Raw genomic sequence first — 20,604 nt, forward strand, 5'->3', positions numbered from 1 at the left:
CTATCTCAAAAAAAAAAAAAAGATATTCCCTTCTTTTCTAAGGGATATGATTTTAAAAATAAACTGAAACTATCTCTAAAGGCATGCTAGTGACAATCTAGCAGTAATCTCGTCAGTTACACACAATGAGGAGTGAACCTGGGGACCCTGGTGTGTGGGCAGCCCTGACGCAGGTGGCCTAGGCAGGTGGCGGGCTCGTGGTTACATGGAAGAGGAGAGTGCAGCAGGGACACGTCATGGAGCCGGCACAGGCATCCCCAGCTCATCAGTGCCAGTGGGTGAGAGTGGCCCCTGACCCTCCACGCACGGTCCAGTGTGGGGACCAAAGGAGACAAAGGCCAGAGAGGGGGTGCAGTGCCAAGCAGAACACTGGCAGCTGAAGACGCCCAGCAGCGAGGGATGGGGACAACGGAAGGCTCATTAAATAGCACCAAGGCAACTCGCTCCTCCCCGCAGCGGTCACTCCTTCCTGCTGCCCAGACCAGCAACTGTGGCTGGCACTCTAGAAGCACCCGGTAGCCAGTGCCCAGTCTCCAGTTCTGAGGAAAGCAATAAACTTCTTTTTTTCTTTTTTTTGAGACAGAGTCTTGCTTTGTCACCAGGCTGGAGTGCAATGGTGCAAATATGGCTCATGGCAGCCTCAAACTCCTGGGCTCAAGCAGTCCTCCCACTTCAGCCTCCCAAGTAGCTGGGACCACAGGTTCGCACCTCCATGCCTGGCTAATTGTTTTGTTTTTTTTTTTTTTCCTTTTTGTGACGGAGTCTTGCTCTGTCACCCAGGCTGGAATGCAGTGGCGCCATCCCAGCTCACTGCACCCTCTGCCTCCTGGTTCAAGCAATTCTCGTGCCTCAGCCTCCTGAGTAGCTGGGTTTACAGGCATGTGCCACCACACCCAGCTAATTTTTGTATTTTTAGTAGAGATGGGGTTTCACCAGGTTGGCTAGGCTGGTCTCCAATTCCTGACCTCAAGCGACCCTCGAATCTTGGCCTCCCAAAGTGCTGGGATTACAGGTGTGAGTCACTGTGCCAGCATTTTTTTTTTCTTTTCTTTCTTTCTTTTTTTTTTTAAGAAACAGGGTCTCATTATGTTGCCCAGGCTGGTCTGAAACTCCTGGGCTCAAGCAGTCCTCCCACCTCAACCTCCCCAAGTGCTGGGATTACAGGCATGAGCCACCATGCCTGGCCAAACTCCATTTTACATGTGAAAAATCGAAACTTTGTAATAAGACGTTTTTGGGTTTTGTTTGTTTTGTTCTTTTCAATACTATTATATAAAGAAAAAAGATTAGCAATGAGAACAAATTCAAAGGGGGAAGAGGAGATGCTTTTTCAGTAGAGAAAAATTCAGCTAGAAGATCCAAGACCAGTGGGGTTTTTCTGTTCACCCCCTTCCTCCCCACTCTCGTGCTAGGTGGGTGAAAGGTAACCAAGAGAAAAGTCTCCCCAGCTCCCTTCACGCCCACTCTAGGCTGCAGAAAGGGTGGGAAAGTAGCCTCTTCTAGCATCACTTAGTCAAGTGGAAAATTTATAGAGAAGACAGAAGTCAGCCTAATGCATTTCATTATCAGCAGAATGCCTTGAGCCACATTATTATTATTATTATTATTATTATTTTGAGACAGAGTCTATCTCTGTCTCACAGGCTAGAGTATAGAGGTGCAATCTCAGCTCACTACAGCCTCCGCCTCCTGGGTCCAAGCAATCCTCCCACCTCAGCCTCCCAGGTACCTGGGACTACAGGCATGCACCAACACCCCCTGCTAATTTGGGGGGTTTTTGTTTGTTTTTGGTAGAGACAGGGTTTCGCCATGTTGCCCAGGCTGGTCTTGAACTCCTGGGTTCAAGCAATCCACCTGCCTCGGCCTCCCAAAGGGCTGAGATTACAGGCATGAGCTACCGTGCCTGGCCTTGAGACATATTATTTTTAAAAAGATAAGCTGTGTTCATAACTCAGACTTTGAGCCTGGTTTTGTCCAAAACATACCCCTACCTAATCATGACAAATTCTTAGAAAGTAAGATGTACCTGGGTGGTCTGTTTCATGTTGATTACCAACTCCCTGGGAAATGTTCTGTTGGGGTTTAGGTGATTTCCTTGAAGAGACAGAACTCCTACATTCAGGAACAGGTTCTTCATGGAGTTTACGCTGGAATCCTGGTTGATACCAGACTCTGTACTGATGCATGCGGTTCTATAATTGTAACATTAGATAACTTTTAAGGAGATTAGCTTTTTAGAACCTAATTTTAAAAATACCAATGTTTCCTTAAGAAAGTGTGTTGTAAATTTTTAAGAAAGGATAATTGGCAGGCCAGGTGTGGTGGCTCACGCCTGTAATCCCAGCACTTTGAGAGGCCAAGGTGGGTGGATCACCTGAGGTCAGGAGTTCAAAACCACCCTGATCAACAAGGTGAAACACCTCATGGAGGGGACCAAGCCAAAGTATGGAAGGATCATTATAGCACAGTGCCTCTCTAAGAGCCACAGGCCCTTCCGAGGAGGGGTCAGCAATGGCACCCCAGGTTTGAAAAATAGTGTTCATATAGAAACAGCTGCCTACATTTCCAACCTGCTGACAGTTTCTTCCATTCTTCCCTTTCAGGGCCCCTGAGATCATCCTTGGTTTACCATTTTGTGAGGCAATTGACATGTGGTCCCTGGGCTGTGTCATTGCAGAACTGTTCCTGGGTTGGCCGCTATATCCAGGAGCTTCAGAGTATGATCAGGTGGGTCCAGATGACACCGATATTCACGAGACCTCATTCTTCATCTGGAAAACAGCCTGGATTCGCATTTCATTGATTACATGACAGATGGGCAGGATTCTGGAATGCCACGTTGTCTCCCAAACCTTGCTTCCCTTAACCTTGCTATTTTTTCTTTATTCCTTTCTCTTTCCCCTTTTTCTTCTTTTTGTTAACTTCTTTCTTTCCCTACAAAAATTGTCATTTTCATTTTTCTCAAAGCCAACAGAGCCATTAGTATACCATATGTATGGTGACAGGAAAAGCCCTGACCTCATTCTTATCTTTTCTTGCAGATTCGGTATATTTCACAAACACAGGGTTTGCCTGCTGAATATTTATTAAGTGCAGGGACAAAGACAACTAGGTTTTTCAACCGTGACACGGACTCACCATATCCTTTGTGGAGACTGAAGGTAGGAAGAGCGTCCCCTCCACTCCTCACAGTGGTCCAGTGCTCAGAAAAGAGGGCCATAGTCCCATTAGTGGGGAGCTTTTGATTCAGTCAGCAAATGAGGGTGTGGGGGGGCGGCTATTGTTAATACACAGTGTGGCTGAATCTGAATGCTCAAAAGCCTCTCTTTCCCTCGGCCTGTTGCCGCCTGTGAGAGTCCCCACGTTATGATTGTTGAACTCCCAGGATTTAATCCAATAAGCCTTGATGACTGTCTGATTTGTGCTAGGGAGAGAAACGAACCCCACTCTGCCCTTGAGAGCTCGCAGTCCAGAGGGAGACGGGACCGTGTGCCACAAGCTCTCGCCCACTAGAATCAGGGCCCTGTTCCGGGTCGAGAATGGGTGTGGGTGCCAAGGGGAAGGAGCATTTCATTCTGCCTACAGCAGAGGGGCAAGGAGGAGCGTTTGAATGAAGAGGGGGCACCCTGGCTCTTTGGGAGGCTAAGGCAGGCAGATCACTTGAGGTCATAAATTCAAGACCAGCCTGGCCAACATGGTGAAACTGTCTCTACTAAAAGTACAAAAATTAGCCAGGCGTGGTGGCATGCGGCTGTAATCCCAGCTACTTGGAAGGCTGAGGCATGAGAATCACTTGCACCTGGGAGGCAGAGGGCGCAGTGAGCTGAGATCGTGCCACTGCACTACAGCCTGGGCGACAGAGTGAGACTGTGTCTCAAAAAAAGAAAAGGAACAATGAAGCGGGTTTGCCCAGTAGAGAAGTGTGGGGTGGCGGCCAGGGCGGTGCAGGTTGGGGAGAGGCGTTCCAGGCAAAGGAGGCTGCCCAGTGAGCCCATGGGACTGTCCTAAGGCCCAGGGAGGCATCTGGTTCACACAGGTCACCATAAACCTTCAAACCAGGGGCAGGAGCTTTGCTTTAACAGAAATATATTTTGCTTTCACTTTGATCTGTGCCTAGCAATTGAAATTAAAATATTTTCCTGGTAAAAAAAGAAACTAATAAAGTCTTAAGTATGTTTCATTTTAGGTATTTCTTTTTTTTGCAGCGGATAGGTGGGTGTTTTTTTTGTTTTTCTGTTTTTTTTTTTTAATGGAAAAATTCTAATATGGTTTAAAGATAATGTGTGTCCAGTAGTCACCAAAGACTCAGAAAAGAGATTTGGGAGTGAGCAAGCACTCTTAGGCTATTGATGGGAGGCCTGGCATTTGGCAACTGTGAGGGTGAGTGTCAAGGTCAGGTCCAGTAAAGAGAGTCCTCCAGTGAAGGAGGGTGAAACTGGAGTTCACTGGTTTTACTGAAGAGCCTCTGTCCCGCATGTCCAGCTGTTCCCAGGACTTAAGCTTCTCCAGGTGTGCTGTTCTTGAGTGAGATTTTGAGGATTAATTACCTCTGGATTACCTCATGGCTGAGTCCAAAAACCCACAGTAATTGGAAACAGCAGTTTCCCCAGCCATTGGGGAATGTATGTCTGTGCCTCAGCCACCAGTGGAGGGGCAGCCCAGACACAGACTCTGGGGCCAGCTGCCACCTATTGGCCATGTGACCACCACAAGTGCCTTGAGCTTTCTATTCCTGTTTCCCCATCTGGAAAATGGGGATAGTAATTGTGCTACCTAATGTGGTTATCAAAGCTATTAAATGAATGAACATGCTTTAGTACAATGTCTGGCACGTAGCAAGAGCTATGTGCATAATAGTTTATTAGATAAAATTGGAAAATGCTGGAAAAGGCCCCTGCTTTTCCACAGTGGAATCTTGCCTTATTCCTTAAACTCAGGGAAGGCTGTAGGCTGATCGAGGATGCAACAAGCTTGATCAGCTTGTGCTATGGAGCAAGAATGCTCCCCACCTGACTCGGAGCTGGCCCCTGACACATGTGCATGGGAAGGAGGGATGGGCTGGTGTGGATGAAGAGAGAAAGGAATTGCAGGTGTGCAGGTCCTTGAAGAATCAAAATTGCTTCTGAAAGGTGGGAAAGAGGCCGTCTGTGAGACACAGGAACTCCAAGGCTTGAGTCCCAGTGACAAGGAGATAAGTCATATTACCAATTGGCTTTTGCCTCTCTTGACAGACACCAGATGACCATGAAGCAGAGACAGGGATTAAGTCAAAGGAAGCAAGAAAGTACATTTTCAACTGTTTAGATGATATGGCCCAGGTAAGCTTCATGGGTGAGTATGCAATGTAAGCCCTTTAAAACCAAGGGCACCAAGACTTCTGCAATAGTAATATAAGATAATGGGTTGAAATCCACATTATTCAGCTGCAGTGGTTGACTTTGACCTTTAACAATTACAGCCAGCCTTAGTAAAAATACCATTTGGTTTGTGAAACATTTTTAAAACGTTATACCAGCTCCTTAAAAATTGTTCCAGTTGGCCGGGCGCAGTGGCTCATGCCTGTAATCCCAACACTATGGGAGGCCAAGGCAGGTGGATCACCTGAGGTCAGGAGTTCGAGACCAGCCTGGCAAACATGGCAAAACCCCATCTTTACTAAAAATACAAAAGGTAGCTGGGCATGGTGGCAAGCACCTGTAATCCCAGCTAAGTGGGAGACTGAGGCAGGAGAATTACTTGAACCCAAGCGGCAGTGAGCCGAGATCATGCCACTGCACTCCAGCCTGGGCAACAAGAGCAAAACTCCATCTCAAAAAAAAAAAATAAGTTCCAGTTTATTGGTTGTAGTGCTGGCCAATCTTCCTGATGTTATCATGAGAAGAATTCCCACCCATTAGTACCCGTGTTTAATGCCCACGATTCCATGTAGATGTTTCCTGGGGCAGCCGTTAGAAGGTACTGTGAACTGGATGGCTTAGGAGAGCAGACTTTCCCTCCCTCACAGTTCTGGAGGCTTCAGCAGGCCCATGTTCACTCTGAAGGCCATAGGGAAAGAGGGAAAGAGCATCCATGTCTGCCTCCCAGCTTCCGGCAGTCCTCAGTGTTCTTTGACATGTAGCTGCATCCCCCAATCTCTGCTTCCTCCTTCACATGCTTTTATCCCGTGTCTCCTCTGTGCCCACATCTCCCTTGCCTTGTCCCTGGGTGCAGCCTAATCGAGTATGACCTCATCTTAACTCAATTTGATTACATCTGCAAACACCCTATTTCCAAGTAAGGCCACATCCACACTTACTGGGGACTGGGACTTTAATATATCTTTTGGGGAACACAATTCAATCCGCTACACAGTCTCAGCTTACTAGCAGGGACCACAGGCTCTCGCCTTTGTGCCCCAGGGGAAATTCTAGAACTTCAGCTATTTTTTAGTGTGAAAACTAGTCTGAAACCAGGGCAACCCAAAGTGAGTTTTGTCTTTAGAGCAATGAGAAACAAAGCTATACACCAATAAACACTTAGCACCCTTCTTACTGTAGATGAGTATCACCAAAAATCATGATTCTCAGTAAAGTGTACTTGTCAGGTGATTAGTAGCTTAGATTGTCTGAGAAAACTGAAATTGGTTTCCAGACCATGTCCTGGAAAATATAGAAGTCACCACAAAACAAGCCTTTTAAAGGCTATCCTCATATAGACTCACTCCTGGAAGAAAAATTCTGTGTTCAGATATCCTGCCTGTCTTGGCCAGAGGTGACTCTGTTAAACACAAGGACTGAAATAATTCTGGCCCTAACTGGGGAAGCCGTGAGAAGGATGATACACTGTAGCTGCAGGATGGGCGCACTCAGGCCCTTAACCTTCCCTCTAAAGGTTAAACACATACGTACACTTTTTTGCATCTTATTTCTACTGCTTGGCTGCAATTCTTTTTCAAAAATTGTGGCAAAGACACACATAGCATAAAATGTATCATTTTAGCCTTTTTTAAGGATGCAGTTCAGTAGTGTTAACACTCCCATTGTTATGCAACCAGTCTCCAGAACGCTTTTCATCTTGGGATTATTTTTAATGAGGGGCGATGAAAGCTGCATTTCAACCTAACCGATTAAAGCAGGAGCAGTTTGCGTTCTGTCATTCAGATATATTTGCAAGTCCCAGCGGCCCTCTCCCCTTCCTGGGGCATGGCCCCTCTCCACCTTTCCTGCAGAGAGAAAAACCACGTTCTGTGGGCAATGACATGTGTCTGGTGCCTCCCGTAGGGGCGGAGTTCCTGGGAAATGAGAAGCGGGGTTGGAGCAATTAGGAGGAAGTTGCAGGGCACAAAGTCAGGGGAGCCAGGAGAGGGGAGGCACGCTGGGCTCGTCCTTGGTAACCTGTCCTTACTTGCATCCAGGTGAACATGACGACGGATTTGGAAGGGAGCGACATGTTGGTGGAGAAGGCTGACCGGCGGGAGTTCATTGACCTGTTGAAGAAGATGCTGACCATTGACGCGGACAAGAGAATCACTCCAATCGAAACCCTGAACCATCCCTTTGTCACCATGACACACTTGCTTGATTTTCCCCATAGTACACAGTAGGTGTCCTGCTTGATGCTTTGTACGAGGGGTCGGCAAACTTTAAAGGTCCAGACACTAAATAGTTTAGGTTTTGCAGCCATAAGGTCCTGGGCACAACTACTCAGCTCTGTCACTGTAGCTGAAAGCCACCACAGGTACAGTACATAAACAGATGAGTGAGGCTGCATTCTCTAAAACATTTATGAAAGTGGGCAGTGGCTGGGTGGGACCCCTGGCCTACAGTTGGCTTCACAGTGAAAAGGAGAGAAGAGGAGAGCACAGAGCTGGATGAACCTGACTCTGGGTATCTGTGCAGGAAGAGAGGTCCCCAAGACGGCAGTCTCTGTAGAGCAAAACCAGTCTCAGGGTCAAAGCTTGCTCCCAGAACCATCCCAGAGTGGACTCAGTCTAGTTTGGGTTTGGATTTGTTCATTCATTTCTTCAGCATGCTGTGTGCGGGGTTACAGTGGTGAGCAGAGGAGTCAGCCCTGCCCACTGCAGCTTGTGAGCAAGGGTGCAGTGGGCAGCAGAGCAGACGGGCCCCACCCACTGGAGCTTGCAGTCTGTAGGAGAGAGAATGGTAAGAAACAAGTGATGCCCAAATCACCAGGCTGTTACCAGGACAAGTAGCGGGTGCGATGAGAGCATACCACAGGGGAGCCTCACGTGGGGCCTCAAGACCAGGAAGACTCAAGAAGTGGCCCGTGAAGGATGAGGAAGAGGATGGGCATGAGCAGGCAGGGCATTTGGACAGGACTCTTCCCCCATGGGCAGGACCATGCACCCATCCCAGAAGGCAGCAGGTGAGGCAGGGAGGCACCGAGTCAGCCAGGGCAGGCCCTACATGTTAAGGTTTTTAATCTTAATCCAAAAAGCAATGGGAAGTCATTAAATGATGCTTAAGCAAGGGAGTAGCTGGTTAGATCTGTGTTAAGCAATGATCTATCTGCTGCCACACAACTCAGATGAGTCTGGAAAAAGATGTCCATTGGGTTTACCAATTTGAAAGTTGTCAGTAAGTCAGTGACAGCCATTCAGTGGAGTGGTAAAAGCAAAAACCAGTAAAGCAGGTTGAAAGACCCAGCGAGAGGTGAAGAAGGAGCAGCCTTTCATGAAGTGAGGCTGTGCAGGGGAAGAAATAGAGGGGTGACTGGGGAGGGGTCAAGGGGATTGTTTTTAAGACAAGGTTCAGAGCACAGGGATGGGCCAGTGTCACTGGAAAGATGGATGGAGGAAGGACGTGTGGATGGCAGCATATGTGCTGGTCTAGTGGAGAAGAATGGATGGAGTCCCATCAGACAGCTTCTGTCTTCTCAGAAGTAGGCAATGATGTAACCTGTTGAGAACAAGATGGAAGGAGGTTTAAGAAGGGTAGAAAATTTAGGAAGCTGGAGCAGAAGGTGGCAGAGCACACTGACCAGAGAAATACGGTAGAATTACTGAGCCCTGAGGTTGGACATGAATTGTTTACAGTGTCACTGAGCTCCCCAGGTGAAGGCATAGAGAAGACAGATCACTGGGTTTGTCCAGGTGGAATTTTTGCCAGGCTGATAAGAAAAGAAGACAGATTGACAAGGAAGCTGATGAGGCTGGCCAGAGAATAACTGGAATCCAGAATGATGGCTATTGGAGGCTTAGCCCAAAGGGAAAGGAAGTGAAGATGGGAGGGGGTCCAAGTGAACACCGTGTTCTGGTCAACGCAGAGAAGGGTTATCATAGTCATAGCGGAATGAGCCAGATGGATGGAGAAGGTGACTGGAAAAACAGGATACTTGAACTTGTAGTTTCTGGAGGTGGAGCAATTTCAGGTTTGACAGTCCAGGGAATTAGTGGCTGTACTGGTTTGAGGACAAGGGTCACTCGACATGAGAAGTAAGCAGAAAGCCAAGGTGTTTGACAAGGAATCCGTGACTGCCAAAGCCTTCTTTGCTAGGCCGGGAATGACTTGAAGAGGAAGATCCAGCCAGTGGTCAAAGGCGTCAGTGAATAAAGGGGAAAGAAAAGGAAGTCATGGCCAGGCGCGGCGCCTCACGCCTGTAATCCCAGCACTTTGGGAGGCCAGCCTGGCTGGATCACCTGAGGTCAGGAGCTTGAGACCAGCCTGGCCAATATGGCGAAACCCCATCTCTACTAAAAATATAAAAATCAGCTAGGCACGGTGGTGTGCCTGTAATCCCAGATTCTTGGGAGGCTGAGGCAGGAGAATCGCTTGAATCCGGGAGGCGGAGGTTGCAGTGAGCCGGGATTGCGCCCCTGCACTCCAACCTGGACAACAAGAGGGAAACTCCATGTCAAGAAAAAAAGAAAAGGAAGTCATTGGTGGGTGGGAAGTCGATGGAGGGTCTCACCTAAGCCTCTCAACCCTGAGGTACTTGGGATGTGAAAGAATAAATAATCACATCCAACGTCTGCAGGGATGAGGATTGTGCTCAAGAGAGCAACAGATTCTATATAATCCTGTGAGAAGAGCCGGGAGATGTGAGAAGTGTGCGGATCACGGCGGCCCCTGCTGTCTCCGGAGTCAGAGGGGGCTGGGTCTCAAGGCTGCATCCGCCCCTTCGCGGCCTGCAGGAAGTGAGTGATGGCACCACCATGGATGGTGCTGCCTCGGTTTCAGTTCTGTGCCTTACTCTCGGAGAAGCAAGTCAAATGGCATTGCAACAACCAGACAGTGCCTCTTTAACGTAAAACCGTGTTTGAAACAACTAAACTCCAGTATAAAGAAGGAATCTGGATCCATCCCTCCCCTACTCTTGTTGGATTTGTCCTGTTTCTTTTCCTTTTTTTTTTTTTTTAAGATGGAGTCGCTCTGTTGTACAGGCCAGAGTGCAGTGACACAATCTCTGCTCACTGCATCACTGCAGCCTCCACCTCCCAGGTTCAAGCAATTCTCCTGCCTCAGCCTCCCAAGTAGCTGGGATTACAGGAGCCTGCCACGATGCCCGGCTAATTTTTGTATTTTTAATAGAGACAGGGTTTCACCATGTTGGCCAGGCTGGTCAAAATCCTGACCTTAAGTGATCTGCCCGCCTCAGCCTCCCCAAGTTCTGGGATTACAGGTGTGAGTCACTGGCCTGGATTTGTTCTGTTTCTAAGTGCCACAGGGGTCAGCCACGGAGCTGTCTGTCTGTACCACAAGAAGAAGAAGGGCAAACTTGGCAATTCACTGGATCATTCTCTTGATATCAGGAGTAAAATAGGATGATTGAGAAACAGCTATAGATGGGAGACTGAGGGTGGGGGTGCCCTGTACAGAGGTCCTGTTAGCTGTCTGCACCAAAACAGTCAGACAGTCACCCTCATAAAGCCTGGGGCTTTAATGACCTCAGAGGCCATCCACCTCTGGGTTCTGTAAGGAAGCATCAGTAGGGTGTTTCATGGCTTGGTCACATGAAAACCGTGAGCATCAGCAGTCAATTCAGAACTTTATCTGGACCTAAGGGGGCACTGACAAGTTAGAACTTAGAAGTTAGCCTAAGAAGGAAAGGTGGGTCTCTAAACACAGCTAGGCTTGTAGGCCGGATCCCTAAAGTTCTCTAGAACTTGCTGGGAAGACCTTGAAGAACTCCAGGGCAAGGATAAATCTCCAGGCCCATGTGGCTGTAGCGCCCCTGCCCTGGGAGCTGAGCCACAGTTACTGGATTACTAGATGAAAGAGACACCACTCCTTTCTCCATACCAGGATTCCAGTGCAATTTTTTTAAACCAATCTTCTTAGAAACCCAAAGTGAAAGTACTTGCCCCTCCCTAAAACCCAAAACTTGAAACATTTCAGTTAGAAAATTCTGGGCCAGGTGTGCTGACTCATGCCTGTAATCCCAGCACTTTGGGAGGCTGAGATGGGTGGATCACGAGGTCAGAAGTTTGAGACCAGCCTGACCAACATGGTGAAACCCTGTCTCTACTAAAAATACAAAAATTAGCCAGGCGTGGTGGCACATGCCTGTAATCCCAGCTACTCAGGAGGCTGAGGCAAGAGAATCACTTGAACCCGGGAGGCAGAGGTTGCAGTGAGCCAAGATTGCACCACTGCACTCCAGCCTGGAAGACAGAGCAAGACTCCATCTCAAAAAAAAAAAAAAAAAAGAAAGTAAGGAAGAAAGATAGAAAATTCTGAAGGAGTCTGAAAATTTTATGTTGAATTATCATGAAACCATCAAATCCTTTAAACCCATTCCAAAAAGAATACAAAATGCATTGGTTTTATGCTACAGCCTCCACACCCAAGGCCTTGGAGTGTACTTGGTACTTAGTAGGAGCTGAAAACACACTGGCATTAGCAGCATTATTAGGAGTATTTTTGCTATTGGATACCATAGAATATGTTTTCTTTTCTCTCCAGCGTCATCGGTCAGTAAATGTTTATGTTGTGTGCATGACATGGCCAGTTTAAGTGGTCAGAATCTTAGAAAGAAGTAGGACTCTCTAAGTCATGTCTCAGTCAGTCGTTTGAAACTCGGAATGCATTTTTCACAGAAAGGATGTTTGGGGATAGCCCACAGACACCTGGTGAGCCCCAAAGATAGCATCCCCACAGTATGCTGAAGTAGTACACTTTTGTAATCCTAAAACAGTAGAAAACTTTTACTTATATTCAATTATTACTTTTTTTTTTTTTGAGATGGAGTCTCACTCCATTGCTCAGGCTTGAGTGCAGTGGTGCAATCTTGGCTCACTACAACCTCTGCCTTGTGGTTTCAAGCAATTCTCCTGCCTCAGGCTCCTGAGTAGCTGGAATTACAGGCACCCACCACCATGACTGCCCAATTTTTTGTATTTTTAGTAGAGATGGGGTTTCACCATCTTGGCCAGGCTGGTCTTGAACTCCTGACCTCATGATCCACCTGCCTCAGCATCCCAAAGTGCTGGAATTACAGGTATGAGCCACTGTGCCTGGCTATTACATTCTTTTCTAATTAAAATAGACATTTTGAATTGAAAATTAAATGGAATTTTCTTTTTTCTTTTTTCTTTTTTTTTTTTTTTTGAGACAGGATCTCACTCAGTCACCCAGACTGGAATACAGTGGCATATTCATGGCTCACTGTAGCCTCAACCTCACAGACTCAAGTGATTCTCCAACCTCAGCCTCCTAAGTAGCTGGGACCCTGGGCATGCACCACCACACCCAGCTAATTTTTATATACTTTTTTCGTAGAGAATGGGGTCTCTCTATGTTGTCTAAGCTGGTCTTGAACCCTTCAGCTCTTCCCACCTTGACCTCCCAAAGAGCTGGGATGGAGGCATGAGCCACCACACCCAAACTAAAAGGGGTTTTATTATCTTAAATATTAGCATTTGAGGAAAAGTAAGTTTAACTAGAAGTGAATGAGAAGTACTGTATAAATTCCGAAGGATGCTTTTCGTGGATTTTCAAGAATCTGAGTGGTCGAAGCCGCTTGTGGCTTTCCTTGTCCTTAATGCTGGTTTCAGCACCTTTGTAGTTGGAGTTTTGTTGAGATACCCAGATGCAATGTGGGAAGAAAAAGGAGAAAATGTCTATTTCATGTAACTGGACAAGACTTAGACAAAAAAATAAAGGCTGAAGTTGGCGAAAGAGAACATAGGTGTATACACGAGGGTAGCCGGTGATTACCTGTCCTTGGGAAACTCCCTACCTCCCTAAGCTTCTTACTTGTAAAGTAGGAATGAGAATCGTGTCTTCATCTTATGGATGTCACCAGACCAAGTGAGAAGTTGCAGAGTATTATTATGGTGACACTAATAAATACTAACCACTACTATTAATTGTTAGTATTATTGCTGTTTCCATTACCCACCTGCACAATTCCAGTGGGAGAAAGTGTGGCAATAGGGTCACCATACTGGGTTGGAGAGTTCCTTGGCCTTCCCCTAGGTGGTGCTGGTGACCCAGGGTAGCTGAAGAAGGTGCGCACCAGCGTTGCCTTTGGGAAAGGTGGAGGCAGGTTGTAAGCTGCTACTTCGTGTTCCCGTTGAGAGAGCTTATACATTGGCTTATGGGCCAGAAACCAGGCTGAGAGTTGAGAATGAGCAGTGGCGCGGCAGGTGGATGTGATATGAGAATGCAGTGCGAGCAGCCAGTTGTCTTGTGATGTATAGAACCTACATGGAGAAAGGGTAGTAGGACATTGGAGGAAATTCATCTAAATAACCGTGCCTGTTGCAAATGCACAGACTTTGCACAAGCAATCCAAGAAACTTAGACCTAAAGTATAGTTTCCCCGTTTGTCCTGTTTACTGAATTAACCATTCTCTCCTTTTTCTTTCTCTGTTTTCTCCCCTTCATCCCATGACCCTCTTCCTTTCCCCTTATGTCTCTGTATGCCTCTGCCTTGTGTATGAACAGCGTCAAATCATGTTTCCAGAACATGGAGATCTGCAAGCGTCGGGTGAATATGTATGACACGGTGAATCAGAGCAAGACCCCCTTCATCACGCACGTGGCCCCCAGCACGTCCACCAACCTGACCATGACCTTTAACAACCAGCTGACCACTGTCCACAACCAGGTAAGTGGGGAGCAGAGGGGACAGAGAGGCGGGGCTGCATGGTGTGAGCCTCAGGACTTACATTTTCCATCATACCGAGTCAGGAGACAGAATTCCTGCTGTCATATTCAGCAACTAAAGAAAGTATTTGCACCCACGGTTATTTCCTTTGAGAGACCCCGGTACATTTTGTGGTGACCGCTGTCCCCATTGACAGGTCCCAGAAACGACTGGTGAAGGGCATTCTCTCTGAGATGGTCCCTCTTACTGCTCTCCTCTGTCCTGATGTGGGAAGACGGGGAAGGAAGTGCTGTGATCCTTTTATGCCTGATATTTGCCTGGTAAAGAATTCCAGAACTGACCAGGCACCGTGGCTCATGCCTGTGATCCCAGCACTTTGGGAGACAGGGTGGGAGGATCACTTGAAGCCAGGAAGTTCAAGACTAGCCTGGGCAACACAGTGAGACCCTGTCTCTACAGAAAATAGAAAAAGCAGCTGGGTGTGGTGGTGCACGCCTATAGTCTCAGCTACTCAGGAGGCAGAGGTGGGAGAATTCCTTGAGCCCAGGGCTTCAGGGTTACAGTGAGCTGTGATTACATCATTGCACTCCAGCCTAGGGGACAGAGCGAGACCCTGTCTCAAAAAACAAAGAAAAAGATCATGGAAACATGGATTTAATCTAAAAAAAAATTAAGATTCTAGAACTGGGAAGGACTCAGGGAATCACCCAGTTCAGGCCCCTCCCCTCGTCCCCACATGGCTGGATCTACCTGATCTCCTTTTGGGACAGATAAAACCTGTCCTTTCTCCGAGTCATGGAGAAAATCAGTTCATCAGCCTGTTACCAGAATCTCAGCAGCTGGAGCTAAACGGAATCAGGAAACTAAGGTTTTCTTCCCACAGATTTCCAGGAAATTGGCAGAACGAGCAGTAACATACTGCTTGAAACTTGGATGATACCCAGGCAATATTTATTGAATGAATAATCTCCAAGTTTGAGCTGAGACTGCCTCTAGTGTCTAAGAAACTATAACTGTTACTCCCATCTTTCAGTCTTCCTGGTTCCCCCAAAGAAGGCTCCCGAGATTTTTGGTCTTAATATCAATCCATAATGACAACAAGACTTCTATGTGGATGTGTGTGTACCTGAAATGTCAATACCTTATGTCCTTTCTTCTTGAAAGGTCCCTCCTGTCACTGAAGAGTCACTGCCCTCTGCTTTTCAGCCCCTCCCCTTCCCACCCTTTTCCCCTATGTGGCACACTGAGCTGCTAAGGCCTAGCTTTTCTTCCCAGCCTGCCATCTCCCTTTGCCCAAATTCTAGGAGAGGCCACCTGGAATCTGCTGCCCCCTGGGGGCCATTTGCATTATTGAAGCTCTCCTTAGGGTGAAAGAGCTATTGGAGTCCAAAACACAAACATTCTTGCCCAGCCCTAAGGCTAAGGCATCCGCTGCCAGACCTGTGAGCTTCTTGACAAAAATCACCATGGTTTTGATCATTACCTCCTTGAAGACATTTTTTTTGTCCCACCATCCCTCATGAGACACCTGATCTTAGCTCCCTAACCCCAAACTGCCTATCCCTATCTGCCATCTGCCCCATGAGGTATCAAAGGCGTCTGAGAAATAGAAGGAAAGAGCACCCCTCCCCCATGAGCATCATGTCAGGTGGAGTCTCCCTAGCAGGCTGGCCTTCCCATGGATGTATTTCTGCCAGGCTGGAGAACTGTGGTCCCTGGCCAGGCGGAGGGCAGGATACGACAGCCAGCACATCCACTCCAAAGAGTGTCACAGAGACTCTATAAAACTAAAGGGGTTTCTCAGCCAAAGACGGTTGTCACATAAGAACACGCCTCTTCTCCACAGCACTGAGACCATCCAGATCTGGCTTGGGAAGCGGGTAGAGTAGAAGTGGCTGGTAACGTAGTATGATTGGGCCAGAATTTGGGTCAGGGTCCAAGAACAGGATTTCCATTCTCTTGCATTGGATTTACTATGCCCTACTTTTAAATACATCAGAAAAAAAATTACTCAGGACACACCTAGCCTTAAGTACTAAGGCATGCTTTCCCTCCACTGATAATGTTGTTAGTAAATAATATCATTACTAATAGCTAACATTTATTATGTGCCAGGCTCTACTAATCACACCATAACTCTTAGTCCTCCCAGCAACCTTGTGAGATGGATATTGCTATTATTTCCATTTTAGAGGAGGAAACTGAGGCACAGAGTGATTAATTCTCTTACCCAAAGCTCTTTCTTGTCCTTGAGAGATGGGCTTGGGCCTTGAAGCCAGCAGTCTGGCTTCAGAGTCTGGACTCTTAAAACATACACACTCAGCAGCATAAGTCAGTCTTAAGTAAGTCTCATGGAGGTCCTCAAATGCCTTTCCTAGGTGACGTCCGCTGTTTAAATCCAACAAGACCTCTTTTGTTTGTTGCTGGTTCTAGTAGCTTGCTTTCTACATGAGCTCCTTGGAGCTGTTTGCCCATTTAGATGTTTAGAAGTAATAAATTATATGCATAGTTTTATGTTAGAAGTTGAAGAACATTAAACTACACAAAGAATTCTTGCTGCCTTTAACATATATCCAGTAGACTAACCAACGAACCATTTCCCAAATGGTCATGAATCTACAATCCTTTATGTCTCAAGCTGGGTCAATAATTCATAACCCCATGTGTCTCAAGGCAGCCGAATTCCTCTACTTTCTAAAACTTTCAGGTTACCCAATTGGTAACACACTGAATAATGAGCCTTCTTTCAGCTATTCCTTGTTTATCCCGTGGATCAGCCACTTCTCTACATTTCCATGGAAGTCTAATATTTGGACCCAGCCTTCTACCAGGAATTTGAATTCGGGTTTATAGGCCAAGCTGAAAGCCCTCCCTTCTGGATGTCAAACCATTTGAACATCTACTACAACTGCTTCCAGGAATCTCTTCTTCCATTTTTGGAAAACCTGTGTTGTCAGTAAAAGCAGGAGGACCACTTGAGTCAGGAGTTGAAATCCAGCTTGGGCCACATAGCGAGGCCCCAGACTCTAATTTTTTTAACTTGCTTTTTCTTGTTATTACTGTTTGTCAGCTGCAAGAGCTCTCCCCAGCGCTCTGTGTGCCCCTCTCTGGCAAGTGATGGATGGTTACCTTTCTGAGAGCTGCAGGAGGATATACAGGGGTAGAAAACGCTGTTGCCCTCACATGGGCTTCTTCAACTGGTCCTTAAGCAGGATTAGAAACTGGGGGAAAACCTTATGCCTGTCTGATGGAAACACTGGAGACTGGGCCCATGTCAGGACACAAGTGCCATTTGTCCTTGAATCTACAGTGAGCTGGAAGATTCAACCTCTCAAGGAGCTCATGGTATCCATGGTGAGACAGGCTGTAAGCAAAAATAGATCAATCAAAATGCAGAATAGCGTGCACTAGGGGCCAGGCGGACAAGCAGATGATGTGTTACAGAATTGAGAGGAAGGAGAGACCACTGTAGGCTGGAGGAAAACACCACCAAGACACAGCCCCTCCCTGCCAGGAGACTTCAGGCTGGAGAGACCACTGTACTGTAAGGCAGATCGTGACAGGAGCTAGAAGGCTACATTGTACTATGTGATAGCAAAGGAAGGAGCCATTCATTTCCATTGATGGGGCCCAAAAGGGTTTCACCATGGGGCATGTGGGACCCAGGCTAGGTCTTAAAGCACGGCGGCTTGGCGAAAATGCTATGGGTCAGAGAACTTGTATGAGGGGAAAGGCCTGTGCTCACAGAATGCTTAGAAAACAATGAGTAAACTAATCTTCCGGGTGTTAGAAGAGTGGAGAGCAGAGGGAGATACGTCTAGAAGGTAAGGTTGGCCAAACCAGGGAAAACGGCATGCCAGACCAAGGCACGTATACCACGTTCATCAAGCAGTAGTTGGGATTTTGGAGCAGGGGTGCTGACGTGCACAGAGGAGTCTTTTGGAAAGAATGATCTAGCCTCTGTGCCCAAGAAGACCAGAAGGGAAGTAGAGACCAAAACATCACTAGTCAGGGCCTTACACGTCCCAGGCACCAGAAGTCACAACTGAAGAGTCAGTGGGTTCCAGGGACATCTGGAAGGAAGCAGCAGCAGTAGCAGTGGCTGGTAAGAAGTGGAATCGCTGAGCACAGGCTTGGAAACCTAGAGGATACAGGTGCCAGGACCCCCAGCAGGGACACCCACGGGGGCTAAGGGCTGGGGGAGTCTGGATCTGAGCAGACCGTGGGGAATGTGGAGGGTTGAGGGGGAAGAAGCCTCCAGAAGAGATCATGATATGGAGAAAACAGGAAATACAAGTCATGTCATCTGACAAAACACAGAGTGTGTACACATGTCCCAAGCAGACTATGGGATGCTGCAAAAACAAATCCCACTTTAAAACACGTGGCTTAAAATCAGACATGTGTGCCATTCAATTTCATGATTATTTTCAAACAAATCAATTTGCTTTGCAACGAAATTTAACATAAAATCTTTCTAAGTGTAGAAAACATGTAAAATAAGACTTCATCCTTTTTATCAAATGTAACACACATACACGCCTACTTGAAATTCTATTTATGGCCAACATATCTTCGTGGTTCCTTCCTCCACATTCCCTAGTCCTTAGAGCTTCTAGAGGCAAAACCTCTTGCATGTCTACCTGAATGTGAAACCACTGGTAACTTCCACCTATCTTGCTAAAGGATCGGCATGAAGGCTGAGATGGGGGAAACTGGAGAATTTCGAAGTTAGAATGTATTTCCCTTCTACAGTCTCATTTCACACGCCAGTTCAGTCTGAAACGATGTGTCTTTCTAAAAGAGAAAGGCGGGAGGACATAATGTCAATGGCTTGTGTTTGTCAGAGCCACCTCCATTTCAGTTATCTGGACTCACCAGCATCTTTTCTGTCTGCCGTCCAGCCTTCGTCACTGTATACCAACATGAGTGCATGAGATGCAGACACAAAGTCCCCAGCACAGCATGTCCCTCTCCCTCTCTGCATATGTCTCCTGCACGTCTCTTAGCAGTAACCTGCTTTGCAGCCATCTAAGGACATCTATAAACAGTACTGCCCTGTTTATATACTACTACCATAAACCATAGACCTGAGCCCCTCCTCGGCTCTGCTCTCCGCCTGCTGCATGTGCTTCTGTGCCCAGCTCTGGGGACTGGAGACCACAGGCCTTTAGAGCCTGCAAGAGCCTCCCCCTGGATTTGTCCTCCCACATGTGGACTGCACCCACCAGGCCCGAGGGGAGTGTGAGCAGAGCTTGGATATGCAGGCTGGCAGGCATGCACCCAAAGCCCGTCGTGTTGTGGGACAGAATGGAGCTAGGGCAGAGAGAAGGAGGGTGAGGTTCAGCTGTCTCCCTGTTACCATGCGCCAGCACAGAACCCAAGGAATCCCAGAGTCCTCAACTCACACCTGGTCTTCCAGGTTATTGTGAAGGTGTATTTGTCAAATTGAGAAGGCAGAACATTTTATTAAACAGTTTTCTAGCTTAATTTTTAGCTTGTCAGCATTTAGACACAGGGTAGCAGGCGTCCGTGTGTCCCCTGGTCCAGGCCCCACAAATGTCAGGAGCAGGTCTGCACAAGAACACCAAGGTGACTCTGTCTCCCGTGCCTTCAGGGGCCTGCTTTTCCCTGCGACTTTCAACCGTATTTCCACTCCTCTCTGCTTTTGCCTTTTTGCTCTTTTTGTTTGTTTGTTCTTCTTTGAGGTCATTTATTTGATTTAGATTCGTGTCTCTCAACATATCACCTCCCTCATTTTTTATTTTTGTTTATTTTTGTTTAATCCCCATCACTCCTTTAGGCTCCCTCCTCTACCAGTGCCACTATTTCCTTAGCCAATCCCGAAGTCTCCATACTAAACTACCCATCTACACTCTACCAGCCCTCAGCAGCATCCATGGCTGCAGTGGCCCAGCGGAGCATGCCCCTGCAGACGGGAACAGCCCAGATTTGTGCCCGGCCTGACCCATTCCAGCAAGCTCTCATCGTGTGTCCCCCCGGCTTCCAAGGTAAGGTTGGGCAGCCGCAGCCTCTCACCTGCTTCTTACAGGACGCCCTCTGGGGCTCCGGCACCTGCAGTTTTCTGTCACACTCATTTTCATGGACCAAGGCCTGCCTCATTTCTCCCAGTGAGAGTGCTGGTGTCAGTGTACTTGAGGGCTCCTTCCTATTGTGGCCAAACTAGAAACAAAGGGCTTATGCCTCAGCACCAAGTCAATTCATTGCTACTCTCACACCTGCCAGGGACTGTGTCCTCGGCCAGCTGTCTGTAAAGAAGCACATTGTTTGTGCTTTCGTTGTTATGCTGATGTCAGCTCTTGCTTTTCCTCACGTGAAATATCCTCTGTGTGGGTTATCTATAGAAAACTGCCAATCTCCGACAGCCGGCACAGTCCCAGCTCCCGTGAAGAATATCAATCAGTCTGAAAAGTACTTCCCTGGGACCCCTCCTCAAAACGATTCTTTGGCCGTGACCCCAGCACTCATCTCCTGTAGACTCTAAGAAGCTAGACTATGTACTTTGTTACAATTTACCCAGAAAGCTTAAGA

General features: G+C 47.3%; 1 protein-coding gene across 7 annotated transcripts in view; it reads left to right on the top strand.

Moving 5' to 3' along the window:
• Positions 1-20,604, top strand: part of HIPK2 (homeodomain interacting protein kinase 2) — a 217,026-nt gene that overhangs the window by 147,470 nt on the left and 48,952 nt on the right. For 4 of the 7 annotated variants that reach the window (XM_021665297.2, XM_012447505.3, XM_012447504.3 and 1 more), the window contains exons 3-8: positions 2,604-2,727; positions 3,042-3,161; positions 5,232-5,318; positions 7,394-7,578; positions 13,890-14,052; positions 19,856-20,063. In XM_021665297.2, the coding sequence (XP_021520972.1) occupies positions 2,604-2,727; positions 3,042-3,161; positions 5,232-5,318; positions 7,394-7,578; positions 13,890-14,052; positions 19,856-20,063 (887 nt within the window). The remainder of the gene's footprint in view (positions 1-2,603; positions 2,728-3,041; positions 3,162-5,231; positions 5,319-7,393; positions 7,579-13,889; positions 14,053-19,855; positions 20,064-20,604) is intronic. The other 3 variants (XM_021665298.2, XM_012447507.3, XM_012447506.3) reach the window with 1 other exon arrangement.

This window comes from Aotus nancymaae, unplaced genomic scaffold, assembly GCF_030222135.1.
Source record: "Aotus nancymaae isolate 86718 unplaced genomic scaffold, 86718_ANA_hifiasm-v0.15.2.pri h1tg000002l, whole genome shotgun sequence".
Taxonomy (NCBI): domain Eukaryota; kingdom Metazoa; phylum Chordata; class Mammalia; order Primates; family Aotidae; genus Aotus; species Aotus nancymaae.